This window comes from Zea mays, chromosome 7, assembly GCF_902167145.1.
Source record: "Zea mays cultivar B73 chromosome 7, Zm-B73-REFERENCE-NAM-5.0, whole genome shotgun sequence".
Taxonomy (NCBI): domain Eukaryota; kingdom Viridiplantae; phylum Streptophyta; class Magnoliopsida; order Poales; family Poaceae; genus Zea; species Zea mays.
The window spans coordinates 133,299,403-133,317,659 of record NC_050102.1 but is presented as its reverse complement, the minus strand read 5'-3'; the positions used below and the strand labels follow the sequence as shown (position 1 = coordinate 133,317,659).

The following is an 18,257-nucleotide window of genomic DNA, read 5'->3' as shown; positions in this document are numbered from 1 at the left end:
GGTGATTGGTTGGACTTATATGGATTTCGTGTTCCTATCAATGGTATTCATTTTTTGTCTTCAAAGGATGAGCAGAAAGATTAAGGATTAATTAGCTGGTTCTAAGTGTTGATAAAGTTAATGAAGACATAGATTAGCTACATGATCTTTTCTTTTGGTCATACTAGAAATGAGGAAATGGATTGTTAGCATGACCTAAAAAAGTCTAGTGATGAGTGGTGGTACTGATGCACACATATGAAATCTAGTAGTAATTATATTTATTAATGCCCTATATAAGTTTGAGATCAAATCCAACACAAAAGAGCGTCTAAAATAGATGTGTTGATGATGTTGCAGGTGATCATCAAAGCCATCGCCATGGATAACCATGGTCTTCTCTGAAATCTGAATAAAATGATTGGACTGTTCTCTCGCTGACAATGGCAACCAAATCAAAAAAATGTCATACAAATCCGCACACGCACAACACGATGCAAACACTAGCACCGCAACACACACAGAGAGCGGGTACACAATCGCTCTGTTCGATCAATCAGTTCTGGCGAGCACGTACAAGACAACACTGTCCATTGCATTGAGGTCCTCCATGTCACGCCTGCAGGTTGCGGAACCCGCTCAGCGCTTCCTGCAGGTGCGCAACCGCGCCGTCGTAGTTGACGAAGCCCATGAACCAGAACTCGTGACTGTCCACCGACACCAGCTGGATGAACTTCTCCGCGGGCTTGGTCTTGTTGGCCGACGGGCTCGCCGCCCGCAGCCGTTGAAGAGGAATCGCCACCTGCGGCGTCGTCAGCTCGACTTTGCAGCACACGGGAGCGCGCGTGGGTGGGGGCTGTGATGTGTTGAGAGTGGGTTCTCGCTTACCTTGTAGTGGGTCCACTCCGTTCTGTCGCCGCCGGAAGCCTCGTAGGACAGCGGGCTGTCGCTGCAGAAGGCGACCCTGGCCGTGGACAGGTACAGGACGCCCATCACCGGGCCGGCGGCCGTGGAGAGGTAGCAAGCGTAGGACTTGCGCAGCTGCTCGTCGGGCGGGGCGCTGAAGGCCTGGCGGAATATCCTGTCGTGGCCGCCCTCCGCCAGCACCTTGGTCCCCTGCGCGATCCTCCCCACCGCGGCCTCCGCGATGCTCGGCGCCGTCCTCACTGCCCAGGAAATCAGTTGCGATCAGTTCCACAAATCACAAAGCTTACACCAGTCTGATCGGCGATGGTGTATATAGTTAGAGAGAGTTGATGAACAGAGCAGAGTCGCCCACAGTGCTGCCATGTGTTGCGCGACAGGCCCTCGGCCTTCCTGGTCGCCTCCCCGACCTTCCGCCCCCACCGCGACAGCGCATTCTTCACCGTCTCCTTCGTGCCTGCGCGCGCGCGGAACAACCGATCGAGAGAGAGAGAAAAAAAAGAAACGTCAGGGATAAGCGTCGGGCAGCAGGGAAGAATACATATAGTTCAGGTGACTTGTGGCACCGCCACCGCGCACGGACTCTTGGTCGACGGCTGCACGGGCGAAGGCATCGCGTAAGGGCCGGCGGCGTCCGTGGCCGGCGCCGGCGACCAGCTTCTCGCGTCCCGCTGCATCGCTCACACGCAGGGAACTGATTGGAATGTCCCCCACTCCCCCTGTTGTGACTCTTGTGTGCCCACACTTCAGTTCCGATCCCCGGCCGGCCGGCCGGCCCCGTTCCCTCGCGCGTATCGAAATGGTGGTTGCTTCAGGCTTCAGCTCGACGGATATGGCATGGCAACAGGCCAACAGCGCAGCTACGGGCTAGCAGTCGACCAGTCGCGTTGGTCAGGCATACTACTCCACTCCACTAATTGCTGATCGCGACGGCGACGAGCCGACGAGGCACCTACCCTACCCGCCAGTCTCCGCACCGTTTCAGTTGCACCGACTCCTGTATCCGTGCGATCGGGTTGGGTGGGACGGCGTGTCGGAGTCGGCAACCCATAGCGGACGATGCCACGTGACGCGGGCGCAGCTCCAGCTAGCTGCAGCGGCCCCGGCCGGACACGGCACGGCTCCTTGTATAAAAAAGGGGTCGGCGCCGGTCGAGATGAACGCAACGTTGCGGAGAGCGGACAGCGCCACCGGTCCCTTTGTCCGCGTCACGCTAGGCGACTTTGGCCAAGTTCCAGGTCGAGGAAGGGACGAAGCCACCGTTTCGGTGCCATGCGTGCGCGCTGCGCTGGTGTTGTTTTCAGGCACAAAATTACGCGTACATAGACGATGTCACGTTATTTCGATACTCAATTTAACTGTTACGAGCTGCCTGGACGGAAGATATATTGTAGTGGAAGGCTTAGCATGAATTAAAGCTTCAGAGTTCAGCGTATTCAGGTAGTTACAACTTACAGCACCGTTCACTGGGCCACACAACACACCCACTCACGGCACGGCATCTATCTTCCGGCCCAAACTCTATTCACAACTCCAAAGCTGCATTTATTTAGAGGGTGTTTGAATGCACTAGAGCTAATAGTTATTGGCTAAAAAATTTCTAGTAAAATTAGCTAGCTAACAAATATTTAGCAAACTATTAGCTAATTTACTAAAAATAGCTATTAGTTGAACTATTAGCTAGACTGTTTAGATGTCGTCAGCTAATTTTAACAGCTAACTATTATCTCTAGTGCATTCAAACACTCCCTTAGTTCTGAACTTCTGATCAGCCTCCACAGCCGTGTGTGTTTAGACATTCGTCCCCTTTAACAGCCAGCTTGCATCTGGTGCTGATGGAAAGAGCTGTTAGAATTAAATAGCCTCAAACAGGAACTTAGATACGCTTAGCTAAACACTAAAACACCTACTCACTCCGTCCAATTACATATTATAGTAGTTCAAGTCAGGATAAATCTAGTAACTTCAAATTTATGTTAAAAAATCTTATAAAACATATGATATAAATCGGTCAAAGTTGATGATAATTTACTTAGTATAAATCTAAAACGACTAATTCATGTGGACAGAGGGAGTGGGTCATAGAAGATTATGATTTCGAAGTTTGTACTTTCATTTGGGGCACAGATGTCAAGATGGCCTGGCTCGATATTATAACGAGTTAGCACTACAATTCGGCTCGATATAACAATGAGCTAGAAGACTTGCCAGGCTCGGCTCCTTAGGTAACTTGAACCAGCTCGATTGGCTCACGAGCTACACCAAAAGTACATCTAACAACATTGTAAATCAATCTATCAACTCTTTGTCCATCAGGTATTGACGTATAAAATTTTCACTAAGCATTACATATTTGCACTAAGGCTAGCAGCAAGTAACCACAATCACAAAAAGTCAACGTTCTAAAAACACAATGCAAGCATGCAACTAGGCAAGACTGCAACAATGCAACTGCAACCATGCTATCAAATATACAGTGATGCACCAGATCTCACACCTAATCCCACATCGGATACGATACTCAGATATGCAATCGAGCCGGCTATAACTCGTCGGACAAGTCCGGTGTCACACAGGTAAACGCACCTGATACCCAGGGCTCAACGGTTGACAATGGCTAGCTAACGTGAAACTTACTAAACAAGTCCATCGTGCCACCTAATATGTCTGATGCTGCACAGCAAAGTCTGCTAAGTTCCAATAACTCTAATTGAGTGGGGAGGCTAAATACCACCCAGCCGGTTATTTCTCAAGAGTAGGACGTGAGAAACATAGCAAGATAGTTGTTACTCTAATCCTTTAGGTGTAGAGATCCAAGTGGTAAAAATCACTCGAAGATTAGCATTGGCATAGGTATTTTTGCGAAGTGCTTAGGTTAGTTAGACCGTCATTGTAGTGCTTGCTCTAGGATATCCCTCAATCCCTTGATTCTTGTGCGCACAATTGTATTGTATCGAGTGGGCTATATCTCGTGAGATCACAACAACTATATTTATAGTTTAGTTGCCACCATTATGTTTTAGGCAAAAGCTCGATAGTGAAGATATCGGGGAGCACAATTGAAAAATAGAGACTTAGATTAATATGAAAAACAGTTATCCTAATTTATCCTCTATTAGATGTCACTGTTGGGGACGGATATCCCCGGGTCCACCGGAAGGATAAAAGACCTCACGAAAGGCCCGTAGGCCCAATAATTCGCAAGGTCATCCCTTCGTGGGCCTGGGGAGGAACGTCTAGTGAAGTGGATTGACACAAGACCGGATTGACGCGAGCCCAGACGACCCGATAAATTTGAGCAATGATCGCAACAGTGATCCGACCTTCCCGTGCAGTGCCCTCATACATCGGAACTGAATAAGGGATAGGTCGGCGGAATTATAGGAAGATAGGCTCAGTTGGTTCACTATTACTTAGGCTCACGTTGTTATCATATCCACATGTAACGCCCCACGGTCGAGTATATAAGGCCTACGAGGCATCCCCTCAAAAGCATCTCGCTACTTAGCCATCCATCCAGTTCTCTAATATCCTTAGCATTAGAGAATCTCCTTGTAACTCACCACACAAAGTACTCACGCCAGGACGTAGGGTGTTACGCATCTCAAAGCGGCCCGAACCTGTACAAAATCGTCCAATGTCTCTCGTGCATCTAGCGCGAACCATCGAGCTACAGTCGGTAACACCGTCCTACTCCAAAAAGCACCTCGAGGGGCAACCCCGGGTGCGCGGTCGGACCCAAAACATCGACAGCTGGCGCGCCAGGTAGGGGGTGTGTCACTGATCCAAGCTAGCTCAATGGCCGTCACTTTCCAGCACAAGATCGTCCTCCGCCCCGGTCCGTGTTCTGCTTCGGAACCATTTTGTCCGTAGCAGATGAAGAAGGAACTCTACATCGCATCGCGGATCCGCCGGAGAGAAAGTCTTCCTAAAAAATCTCCGGAAAAATCGGAGCGAAGCAGGAAAAAGCGCAACCTCCATCACTCCGAGCAAGGACCACCTTCAGCAAGCTAGGAGCCAAGGGTCCATCTACCCGGAGATCTCCGCTGTCCACCTCTCCGACGGAAAAATGGACACGGATCACAAGGAAAAAGGAGGTGAACAAGGTAAAGGATTGTCAAACTGCTCTTTCGGTGCCTCCGTCCTCAAAGGAGAATGGAAAGAAGCTCGTCACAGCGGCGATTCCATTCTACCCCGACGTCCTCTTCATCGGGAGAGTGGAGTCGCCCCACGTCTCCGACGATGAACCAATTGCGCCCGGGGAACCTCCTCAGCGGGAATCCCGCCGACGAAGGAACCGACGCCGAAATATTCGGCGACATCACAAGGCCGGAGAGCGGGACCCGGCGCAGCCCGTATCACGAGATGAGGTCTCGGAGATAGGAGAAACTCCAGAAGAACGGGTCTTCAGGGAAAGGAGGAATTCCCGACGACGTGACTAGGGATGAAAACGGGACGGGTACCTGGAACGTGTATCGGATACGGGTACCAAAACGGGACGCAATTTCGGATACGGATTCGGGTATTTTGTTTGTCGGGATGGATACGGGTATTACCCGGATATTGAACCTCGGATACGGGTAGGATACGGAATCACTAATACCCGGTCAGTACCCGAAAATCCCGGGTCGGATACGGGTACCCGGAATTCGGGTACCCGTTTTTCTTTTTTTCATAATATAGTTATAAAATCATAACTTTTACATATGAAATCGGATGAAGATAAAGTTTATATGAAAATTGTAGAGCTTGAAGAGATCTATGACTTTGTAATACATCAATTTTTTTGTTTAAACAATAGTTTAATGATTTAATTGTATTTTGATGATTTTTTATGACAAGAAATTAATAATACATAAATAGCCTCAAAAAATTGTGAAATTTTACGGAGATACAACATATGTCCATATGTAACCATAAAAAATGTTTGGATCATAAGATCTATAAGATGCCCACGTTTCTTTCCTTTCACTTTCACTTATTTGTATGAGTTACATGTGAAATTAGTGTAAGTATCCAAGTTTCAACATAATCAGTACTTCACTTTATCATTTTTATACGAGGACTTGAGTTATCTTCATATAAAATGTTTATTAGTTTTTGTAACTTATTTGCAAATTTTTAGTGAAACTAGAATATTTTATGAATTTTAAATATTGCGGTGTTGGTTCTACAATGTCCTTGTGATAAGCAACTTTGAACTGCATGATGTCAATTTTACCGGTTTCCTTTCTTACATCTGATCTATTATATACATGATTATGTATTGGTTAACTTATGGATGGTTGGACAATTAATATCATCGGATGAACTACCCGACAATTATCCGGTACCTACCCGAGTAGTATCCGTTATCCGTTTCTTACCCGTCCGGATTATTACCCGGTCCTGTCCTGTATCCGTCCCGAATCTTAACTACCCATATCCGGTTCTGTATCCGAGAGAAATACATTAGGGTAGGATACGTGATGACCATGTATCCGGCTGTATCCGTCCCGCTTTCATCCCTAGACGTGACCGTCGGCAAGCTCAAGAGCAGGCTGAGCAGGAAGCGAGGCAACACCGAGAGAATCCACTTTTCGGACGCAACCTGAACCCCGACTTCGCCCGAGCCATGAACACACCGATTGAAGTTGGTGGAGTATTGGCTCAGATAGCCGATGGCCTCCCCCGAACTCTAGACGCCGAGGGCTATCGGAGGCTGTTCACCCGGGCAGCCAATCACCTTCTACCTCTCGATCATCCACCGAGTGATCTACGACACACCATCAACAGTCGGCGAGACGCGCGGAGCTCCATCAACGCCTCGCACGAACGATGACACGAGAACGAGATCCGGCGCCAGGAAGAATATGACCGGGATCACGGCATCCCTGCACGGAGTCAGGCCACCAGAACTGAGTCGGCTACGGCTTCGACTGGTGGCACGACCCGGGGACGATCGAGGCACCACGACAACAACTCCCCTCCCCGGGATAGACATCATCATCGACGACAGGAGGACACGTGTGGAGTATCAGCGCTCACTCCACGCCTCAGGGCCATTCAATGGCCCCTAACTTCAAAGTCTCCAATGTCGACAAGTACGAGCCTAAGCAGGATCCGGGAGGTTGGTTGGCCGTCTACACCACCGCCGCCCGAGCCGCTGGGGCAACCGAAGACGTGATGACCGCATACTTGCCTATCGTGCTCGGGCAGGATGCACTGCAATGGCTGTGACACCTACCCCGACACTGCATCGACGACTGGAGCGATTTCAGTCGGCGCTTCACCGCCAACTTCCAATCTCTCTCCGACAAACCGGCGCAGCAATGGGACCTCAAATCCATCAAGCGCCGAGGGGATGAGACTCTCCGGTCATACCTCAAAAGATTTCAGACCATGAGAAATCGTATCCCCGAGGTCGCAGAAGCAGCAGTGATCGAGGACTTCTACCGGGGATCTAATGACTTGGCCTTCGTCCGCGCCATACTGCAGAAAGCACCGACTACCTCCGAGCAGCTGTTCTGGGAAGCCGACCTCTACATCACCGCCGATGAACGAGCTCAGGACCTCATCGGAGGAGCAAAGCCTGCACCGGCGGCACCGCGACGCGACACGAACCAATAACCCGACAAACGTTGGGAGAAGAGGCTTCGCGAAGAAGTCCACACCGCCAGACCACCCGCCTCTCGCGCCCGAGGAGGACCTCGCGGAGGCGAACGCACGCTGGACGACATCCTCGACGCCCAGTGCCCGTACCACAAGGACATGTGCCACACCCTTCGGAACTGCAGAGACTTCAAGCATTCCGTGGGGAACGGCCGACCCTTCCAACCTCTGCCACCTCCCCCACCACGAGGAGGACCTGGAGAACCTCAACAACCCCAACAGCAGGAGGGGGGAGGAGGTGGAGCCTTCCCACGCATCGACGGAGAAGTCAACGTCATCTTCGGCGAACATGGGTCGCAAGAAAGCAAGAGGCAACAAAAACTCAACGATCGTCAGATACTGGTGGCGACCGTTGGTCCTCCCGCCCTGTATCGATGGTCCGAGCACCCAATCACCTTCACTCAGGCGGATCAGTGGCTCAACTTCGACCACCCGGGCAAGTACCCGTTCCTCGTCGATCTGGTGATCCGAGAAAGTAGGGTAAAAAAGGTACTAGTGGACGGGGGAAGCAGCATCAACGTCACCTTCCCTCGGACACTCCAAGGCTTGGGAGTTCCCCTCAAAGAGCTCCACGAGTCGGACACTCCTTTCTTTGGCATCGTGCCGACTGAAGGAGAATATCCACTGGGACACATCTACATGCCGGTCACCTTCGGAACTCTAGAAAACTACAGAACCGAGTTCCTGAGGTTCGAGGTGGCAAACTTCGACTGCGGGTACAACGCCATCATTGGCAGGCCAGGATTGGCAAAGTTCATGGCCATTCCACATTATACGTACATGATATTGAAGATGCCAGGACCACAAGTAATCATAACTGTGCGCGCTGACTTCCAAGGCGCCGCAGAATGTTTCCGAGTGGCCATTCAAGCGGCCCTCACCACCAAACCGTCAGCGACTTCTTCTGCGTAGGCGATCTCAAAGCCTGAGGAAGTGAAAGGGAATTAGGCTTACACCTAGTTCCTATATAATTTTGGTGGTTGAATTGCCCAACACAAATCTTTGGACTAACTAGTTTGCCCAAGTGTATAGATTATACAGGTGTAAAAGGTTCACACTCAGCCAATAAAAAGACCAAGTTTTGGATTCAATAAAGGAGCAAAGGGGCAACCGAGGGCACCCCTGGTCTGGCGCACCGGACTGTCCGGTGTGCCACCGGACAGTGAACAGTACCTGTCCGGTGCACCAGGGGACTCAGACTCCAACTCTTCACTCTCGGGAATTCTCGGAAGCCGGCGCGCTATAATTCACCGGACTGTCCGGTGTGCACCGGACATGTCCGGTGCTCCAAGGAAGCTCGGCCTCCTGAACTCGCCAGCCTCGGGTTCGCGCGGCAGCCGCTCCGCTATAATTCACCGGACTGTCCGGTGTGCACCGGACTGTCCGGTGTGCCAGCGGAGCAACGGCTCCCTGCGGCGCCAACGGCTCCCTGCGGTGCATTAAATGCGCGCGCAGCGCGCGCAGAAGTCAGAATCGCCCATACCGGTGCACCGGACATCAAACAGTACATGTCCGGTGTGCACCGGACACCCAGGCGGGCCCACAAGTCAGAAGCTCCAACGGTCGGAATCCAACGGCAATGGTGACGTGGCAGAGGCACCGGACTGTCCGGTGTGCACCGGACTGTCCGGTGCGCCATCGAACAGAGGCTGCCAGCAACGGTCACTTTTGGTGGTTGGGGCTATAAATACCCCAACCACCCCACCATTCATTGCATCGAAGTTTTCCAACTTCTAACCACTTACAAGAGCTAGGCATTCAATTCTAGACACATACAAAGAGATCAAATCCTCTCCAATTCCACTCAAGCCTTTAGTGACTAGCGAGAGAGATTTGCCGTGTTCTTTTGAGCTCTTGCGCTTGGATCGCATTCTTTCTTTCTCTTGTGCTCTTGTGATCAACACTCGATTGTAACCGAGGCAAGAGGCACCGATTGTGTGGTGGCCCTTGCGGGGAAATTGTGTTCCCGGTTGATTGAGAAGAAGGAAAGCTCACTCGGTCCGAGGGACCGTTTGAGAGAGGGAAGGGTTGAAAGAGACCCGGCCTTTGTGGCCTCCTCAACGGGGAGTAGGTTTGCAAGAACCGAACCTCGGTAAAACAAATCTCCGTGTCTCTCTTGCTTATTCGCTTGGGATTTGTTTTGCGCCCTCTCTCTCGGACTCATTTATATTTCTAACGCTAACCCGGCTTGTAGTTGTGTTTATATTTGTAAATTTCAGTTTCGCCCTATTCACCCCCCCTCTAGGCGACTATCAATTGGTATCAGAGCCCGGTGCTTCATTAGAGCCTAACCGCTCGAAGTGATGTCGGGAGATCACGCCAAGAAGGAGATGGAGACCGGCGAAAAGCCCACTACAAGCTACGGGAGCACTTCATCGGAAGAGTCCCGCACCAAAAGGAGGGAAAAGAAGAAGAGCTCCTCCAACAAAGGGAAGGAGAAGAAATCTTCTTCTCACCACAAAGAGAAGAAGGAAAAATCTTCTTCCCACAAGCGGCATCGGAAAGGCGACAAGCACAAGAGGATGAGGAAGGTGGTCTACTACGAGACCGACACTTCATCAACATCGACCTCCGACTCCGATGCGCCCTCCGTCACTTCTAAGCGCCAAGAGCGCAAGAAGTATAGTAAGATCCCCCTACGCTACCCTCGCATTCCTAAACATACACCTTTACTTTCCGTCCCATTAGGCAAACCACCAACTTTTAATGGTGAAGATTATGCTATGTGGAGTAATTTGATGCGATTTCATCTAACCTCTCTCCACAAAAGAATATGGGATGTTGTTGAGTATGGTGTACAGGTACCATCAATAGGGGATGAGGACTATGACACGGACGAAGTAGCCCAAATCGAGCACTTCAACTCCCAAGCCGCAACCATCCTCCTTGCCTCCCTAAGCAAGGAGGAATACAACAAAGTACAAGGATTGAAGAACGCCAAGGAGATTTGGGACCTACTCAAGACGGCGCACGAGGGTGATGAACTCACCAAGATCACCAAGCGGGAAACGATCGAGGGGGAGCTCGGTCGCTTCCGTCTTCGCCAAGGGGAGGAGCCACAAGACATGTACAACCGGCTCAAGACCTTGGTGAACCAAGTGCGCAACCTCGGGAGCACAAAATGGGATGACCACGAAGTGGTTAAGGTTATTCTAAGAGCTCTTATTTTCCTTAACCCCACTCAAGTACAATTAATTCGTGGGAATCCTAGATATCCACTAATGACCCCCGAGGAAGTTATCGGGAATTTTGTGAGTTTTGAATGCATGATTAAGGGCTCCAAGAAGATCAACGAGCTTGACGAGCCTTCCACCTCCGAGGCGCAACCGGTGGCCTTTAAGGCAACGGAGGAGAAGAAGGAGGAGTCTACACCAAGTAGACAACCAATTGACGCCTCCAAGCTCGACAACGAGGAGATGGCCCTAATCATCAAAAGCTTTCGGCAAATTCTCAAGCAACGGAAGGGGAAGGACTACAAACCCCGTTCCAAGAAGGTTTGCTACAAGTGTGGTAAGCCCGGTCACTTTATTGCAAAATGTCCTATGTCTAGTGACAGTGACAGGGGCGACGACAAGAAGGGAAGAAGAAAGGAGAAGAAGAAGTATTACAAGAAGAAGGGCGGCGATGCCCATGTTTGTCGGGAGTGGGACTCCGACGAAAGCTCAAGCGACTCCTCCGACGACGAGGACGCCGCCAACATCGCCGTCACCAAAGGCCTTCTCTTCCCCAACGTCGGCCACAAGTGTCTCATGGCCAAGGACGGCAAAAAGAAGGTAAAATCAAGGTCCTCCACTAAATATGAAACATCTAGTGATGAGGATGATGATAAAAATGAGGAGGATAACTTGCGCACTCTTTTTGCTAACCTTAACATGGAACAAAAGGAAAAATTAAATGAACTAATTTGTGCCATCCATGAAAAGGATGATCTCTTGGACTCCCAAGAGGACTTCCTAATCAAGGAGAATAAGAAACATGTTAAGGTTAAAAATGCTTATGCTCTAGAAGTAGAAAAATGTAACAAATTATCTAGTGAGCTAAGCATGTGCCATGACACTATTGCCAACCTTAGAAATGAAAATGCTAAATTAATTGCTAAGGTAGATTCTCATGTTTGCATTGATCCTAGAAATGATAATGTTGATTTGCTTGCTAGGATTGATGAGTTAAATGTTTCCATTGCTAGCCTTAGAAATGAGAATGAGAAACTAATTGCTAAGGCTAAGGATTTTGATGTTTGCAATGCTACTATTTCCGACCTTAGAACTAAAAATGATATGTTGCATGCTAAGGTTGTTGAACTAAAATCTTGCAAACCCTCTACATCTAATGTTGAGCATATTTCCATTTGTACTAGATGTAGAGATATTAATGTTGATGCTATCCATGATCACCTAGCCTTAATTAAAAAACAAAATGATCACATAGCTCAACTAAATGCTAAGATTAGAGAGCATGACTTAGAAAATGAAAAATTTAAATTGGCTAGAAGCATGCTCTATAATGGGAGACGCCCTGGCATCAAGGATGGCATTGGCTTCCAAAGGGGAGACAATGTCAAACTTAATGCCCCTCCAAAGAACTTATCTAACTTTGTTAAGGGCAAGGCTCCCATGCCTCAGGATAACGAAGGTTACATTTTATACCCTGCAGGCTATCCTGAGAGCAAAATTAGGAAGATTCATTCTAGGAAGTCTCACTCTGGCCCTAACCATGCTTTCATGTATAAGGGTGAGACATCTAGTTCTAGGCAACCAACCCGTGCCAAGTTGCCTAAGAAGAAAATTCCTAATGCATCAAATGATCATGCCATTTCATTTAAAACTTTTGATGCATCTTATGTGCTTACTAGCAAATCCGGCAAAGTAGTTGCCAAATTTGTTGGGGGCAAACACAAGGATTCCAAGACTTGTGTTTGGGTACCCAAAGTTCTTGTATCTAATGCCAAAGGACCCAAAACAGTTTGGGTACCTAAAGTCAAGAACTAAATTTGTTTTGTAGGTTTATGCATCCGGGGGCTCAAGTTGGATACTCGACAGCGGGTGCACAAACCACATGACCGGGGAGAAAAGGATGTTCTCCTCATATGAGAAAAACAAAGATCCCCAACGAGCTATCACATTTGGGGATGGAAATCAAGGGTTGGTCAAAGGTTTGGGTAAAATTGCTATTTCACCTGACCATTCCATTTCCAATGTTTTTCTTGTTGATTCATTAGATTACAACTTGCTTTCTGTTTCCCAATTATGTCAAATGGGCTACAACTGTCTTTTTACTGATATAGGTGTCACTGTCTTTAGAAGAAGTAATGATTCAATAGCATTTAAGGGTGTGTTAGAGGGTCAGCTATACTTAGTAGATTTTGATAGAGCTGAGCTCGACACATGTTTAATTGCTAAGACTAACATGGGTTGGCTCTGGCACCGCCGACTAGCCCATGTTGGGATGAAGAATCTTCATAAGCTTCTAAAGGGAGAGCACATTTTAGGACTAACCAATGTTCATTTTGAGAAAGACAGGATTTGTAGCGCATGCCAAGCAGGGAAGCAAGTTGGCACTCATCATCCACACAAGAACATAATGACGACTGACAGGCCACTAGAGCTCCTACACATGGATCTATTCGGCCCGATCGCTTACATAAGCATCGGCGGGAGTAAGTACTGTCTAGTTATTGTGGATGATTATTCTCGCTTCACTTGGGTATTCTTTTTACAGGAAAAATCTCAAACCCAAGAGACCTTAAAGGGATTCTTGAGACGAGCTCAAAATGAGTTCGGCTTAAGGATCAAGAAAATAAGAAGCGACAATGGGACGGAGTTCAAGAACTCTCAAATTGAAAGCTTCCTTGAGGAGGAGGGCATCAAGCATGAGTTCTCTTCTCCCTACACGCCACAACAAAACGGTGTAGTGGAGAGGAAGAATCGAACTCTATTGGACATGGCAAGAACCATGCTTGATGAGTACAAGACACCGGACCGGTTTTGGGCCGAAGCAGTCAACACCGCCTGCTACGCCATCAACCGGTTATATCTTCACCGAATCCTCAAGAAGACATCATATGAACTCCTAACCGGTAAAAAGCCCAATATTTCATATTTTAGAGTTTTTGGTAGCAAATGCTTCATTCTTATTAAAAGAGGTAGAAAATCAAAATTTGCTCCTAAAACTGTAGAAGGCTTTTTACTTGGTTATGACTCAAACACAAGGGCATATAGGGTCTTTAACAAGTCCACTGGACTAGTTGAAGTCTCTTGTGACGTTGTGTTTGATGAAACTAACGGCTCTCAAGTAGAGCAAGTTGATCTTGATGAGATAGGTGAAGAACAGGCTCCATGCATCGCGCTAAGGAACATGTCCATCGGGGATGTGTGTCCTAAGGAATCCGAAGAGCCTCCAAGTACACAAGATCAACCATCCTCCTCCATGCAAGCATCTCCACCAACTCAAAATGAGGATGAGGCTCAAAATGATGAAGAGCAAAATCAAGAAGACGAGCCACCTCAAGATGATAGCAATGATCAAGGGGGAGATACAAATGATCAAGAAAAGGAGGATGAGGAAGAACCAAGACCGCCACACCCAAGAGTCCACCAAGCAATCCAACGAGATCACCCCGTCGACACCATCCTCGGCGACATTCATAAGGGGGTAACTACTCGATCTCGGGTTGCTCATTTTTGTGAACATTACTCTTTTGTTTCCTCTATTGAGCCACACAGGGTAGAGGAAGCTCTCCAAGATTCGGATTGGGTGGTGGCGATGCAAGAGGAGCTCAACAATTTCACGAGGAACGAGGTATGGCATTTAGTTCCACGTCCTAACCAAAATGTTGTAGGAACCAAATGGGTCTTCCGCAACAAGCAAGATGAGCATGGTGTGGTGACAAGGAACAAAGCTCGACTCGTGGCCAAAGGGTATTCACAAGTCGAAGGTTTGGATTTTGGTGAAACCTATGCACCCGTAGCTAGGCTTGAGTCAATTCGCATATTATTGGCCTATGCTACTTACCATGGCTTTAAGCTCTATCAAATGGACGTGAAAAGTGCCTTCCTCAACGGACCAATCAAGGAAGAGGTCTATGTTGAGCAACCTCCCGGCTTTGAAGACAGTGAGTACCCTAACCATGTCTATAGGCTCTCTAAGGTGCTTTATGGGCTCAAGCAAGCCCCAAGAGCATGGTATGAATGCCTAAGAGATTTCCTTATTGCTAATGGCTTCAAAGTTGGCAAGGCCGATCCTACACTCTTTACTAAAACTCTTGAAAATGACTTGTTTGTATGCCAAATTTATGTTGATGATATTATATTTGGGTCTACTAACGAGTCTACATGTGAAGAGTTTAGTAGGATCATGACACAGAAATTCGAGATGTCGATGATGGGGGAGTTGAAGTATTTTCTAGGATTCCAAGTCAAGCAACTCCAAGAGGGCACCTTCATTTGCCAAACAAAGTACACTCAAGACATTCTAACCAAGTTTGGGATGAAGGATGCCAAACCCATCAAGACACCCATGGGAACTAATGGGCATCTCGACCTCGACACGGGAGGTAAGTCCGTGGATCAAAAGGTATACCGGTCAATGATTGGTTCATTGCTTTATTTATGTGCATCTCGACCGGACATTATGCTTTCCGTTTGCATGTGTGCAAGATTCCAATCCGACCCTAAGGAATCACACCTTACGGCCGTAAAACGAATCTTGAGATATTTGGCTTATACTCCTAAGTTTGGGCTTTGGTACCCTCGGGGATCCACATTTGATTTAATTGGTTATTCGGATGCCGATTGGGCGGGGTGCAAAATTAATAGGAAGAGCACATCAGGGACTTGCCAGTTCTTGGGAAGATCCTTGGTGTCTTGGGCTTCAAAGAAGCAAAATTCGGTCGCTCTTTCCACCGCCGAAGCCGAGTACATTGCCGCAGGACATTGTTGCGCGCAATTGCTTTGGATGAGGCAAACCCTGCGGGACTACGGTTACAAATTAACCAAAGTCCCTTTGCTATGTGATAATGAGAGTGCAATCAAAATGGCCGACAATCCCGTCGAGCATAGCCGCACTAAGCACATAGCCATTCGGTATCATTTTCTTAGGGATCACCAACAAAAGGGGGATATCGAGATTTCTTACATTAATACTAAAGATCAATTAGCCGATATCTTTACCAAGCCACTTGATGAACAATCTTTTACCAGACTTAGGCATGAGCTCAATATTCTTGATTCTAGAAATTTCTTTTGCTAAGCTTGCACACACAGCTCATTTGAATACCTTTGATCATATCTCTTCTATATGCTATGACTAATGTGTTTTCAAGTCTATTTCAAACCAAGTCATAGGTATATTGAAAGGGAATTAGAGTCTTCGGCGAAGACAAAGGCTTCCACTCCGTAACTCATGCTTCGCCATCACTCCGAGCAACTCTCTATTCCTTGGGAGAAATGAGCATAAAAAAAAACGGACTCTATTCTTGGGGGAGAGAGTAAAAGCTCAAAAGCAAAAGGACCGGACCTCGTCTTTGGTATAATCTTAACTCATTTACTTATGACCAAAGGGGAGGAACTTACTTCAAGGGCTCTAATGATTCCGTTTTTGGCGATTCATGCCAAAAAGGGGGAGAAATGAGCCCAAAGCAAAAGGACCGCACCACCACCACCAAATTCAAAAACTTAGTGCTTTCCAAAAGTCTTTATCATTTGGTATCCTATTGTGTTCAAAAGGGGGAGAAAGTAGTATTTCAAAAATGGTATATCAAAACCCTCTTGAACACTAAGAGGTGGATCTCTTTTAGGGGGAGTTTTGTTTAGTCAAAGGAAAAGCATTTGAAACAGGGGGAGGAAATTTCAAATCTTGAAAATGCTTTTGCAAACTCTTATTTATTTACCTTTGACTATTTGCAAAAGATCTATGAAATGGATTTACAAAAAGAATTTGCAAAAACAAAACATGTGGTGCAAACGTGGTCCAAAATGTTAAATAAGAAAGAAACATTCCATGCATATCTTGTAAGTAGTTTTATTGGCTCAATTCCAAGCAACCTTTACACTTACATTATGCAAACTAGTTCAATTATGCACTTCTATATTTGCTTTGGTTTGTGTTGGCATCAATCACCAAAAAGGGGGAGATTGAAAGGGAATTAGGCTTACACCTAGTTCCTATATAATTTTGGTGGTTGAATTGCCCAACACAAATCTTTGGACTAACTAGTTTGCCCAAGTGTATAGATTATACAGGTGTAAAAGGTTCACACTCAGCCAATAAAAAGACCAAGTTTTGGATTCAATAAAGGAGCAAAGGGGCAACCGAGGGCACCCCTGGTCTGGCGCACCGGACTGTCCGGTGTGCCACCGGACAGTGAACAGTACCTGTCCGGTGCACCAGGGGACTCAGACTCCAACTCTTCACTCTCGGGAATTCTCGGAAGCCGGCGCGCTATAATTCACCGGACTGTCCGGTGTGCACCGGACATGTCCGGTGCTCCAAGGAAGCTCGGCCTCCTGAACTCGCCAGCCTCGGGTTCGCGCGGCAGCCGCTCCGCTATAATTCACCGGACTGTCCGGTGTGCACCGGACTGTCCGGTGTGCCAGCGGAGCAACGGCTCCCTGCGGCGCCAACGGCTCCCTGCGGTGCATTAAATGCGCGCGCAGCGCGCGCAGAAGTCAGAATCGCCCATACCGGTGCACCGGACATCAAACAGTACATGTCCGGTGTGCACCGGACACCCAGGCGGGCCCACAAGTCAGAAGCTCCAACGGTCGGAATCCAACGGCAATGGTGACGTGGCAGAGGCACCGGACTGTCCGGTGTGCACCGGACTGTCCGGTGCGCCATCGAACAGAGGCTGCCAGCAACGGTCACTTTTGGTGGTTGGGGCTATAAATACCCCAACCACCCCACCATTCATTGCATCGAAGTTTTCCAACTTCTAACCACTTACAAGAGCTAGGCATTCAATTCTAGACACATACAAAGAGATCAAATCCTCTCCAATTCCACTCAAGCCTTTAGTGACTAGCGAGAGAGATTTGCCGTGTTCTTTTGAGCTCTTGCGCTTGGATCGCATTCTTTCTTTCTCTTGTGCTCTTGTGATCAACACTCGATTGTAACCGAGGCAAGAGGCACCGATTGTGTGGTGGCCCTTGCGGGGAAATTGTGTTCCCGGTTGATTGAGAAGAAGGAAAGCTCACTCGGTCCGAGGGACCGTTTGAGAGAGGGAAGGGTTGAAAGAGACCCGGCCTTTGTGGCCTCCTCAACGGGGAGTAGGTTTGCAAGAACCGAACCTCGGTAAAACAAATCTCCGTGTCTCTCTTGCTTATTCGCTTGGGATTTGTTTTGCGCCCTCTCTCTCGGACTCATTTATATTTCTAACGCTAACCCGGCTTGTAGTTGTGTTTATATTTGTAAATTTCAGTTTCGCCCTATTCACCCCCCCCTCTAGGCGACTATCAGGAAGACCTCGCGGTGCCCGTGAATGAAGCTCAAGCCATGACCTCTATGCGGCCGACTGAAGAAACCAAGAGAATCAACCTCGGTTCGCTGATGAGCGCAAGACTGCCGTCATCAGTTCCAGCCTGGATGACAAATAGGAAGACGCGCTCGTCCAGTTTCTGCAAGATAACCAAGACGTATTCGCGTGGCAACATGCGGATATGCCGGGAGTCCCGAGAGAACTGGCCGAGCACAAACTGAAGGTCTAC

General features: G+C 48.1%; 1 protein-coding gene across 1 annotated transcript; it reads right to left on the bottom strand.

Moving 5' to 3' along the window:
• Window positions 1–397: 397 nt before the first annotated feature.
• LOC100284924 (FIP1) lies at window positions 398–1,815 on the bottom strand. The gene is made up of 4 exons (NM_001157819.2): window positions 1,487–1,815; window positions 1,259–1,360; window positions 868–1,145; window positions 398–781 (listed from the first exon to the last, which is right to left on the bottom strand). The coding sequence occupies exons 1-4, from the start codon at window positions 1,578–1,580 to the stop codon at window positions 593–595; spliced, it is 663 nt and encodes a 220-aa protein (NP_001151291.2). The 5' UTR covers window positions 1,581–1,815; the 3' UTR covers window positions 398–592.
• Window positions 1,816–18,257: the final 16,442 nt, after the last annotated feature.

Coding starts and splice junctions, on each gene's coding strand:
- LOC100284924 (NM_001157819.2), bottom strand. CDS start 1,580: ATGCAGCGGGACGCGAGAAGCTGGTCGCCGGCGCCGGCCACGGACGCC. Junction 1,361..1,486: donor CGTGCAGCCGTCGACCAAGA/GTCCGTGCGCGG, acceptor GCGCGCGCGCAG/GCACGAAGGAGACGGTGAAG. Junction 1,146..1,258: donor GCGCAACACATGGCAGCACT/GTGGGCGACTCT, acceptor TTTCCTGGGCAG/TGAGGACGGCGCCGAGCATC.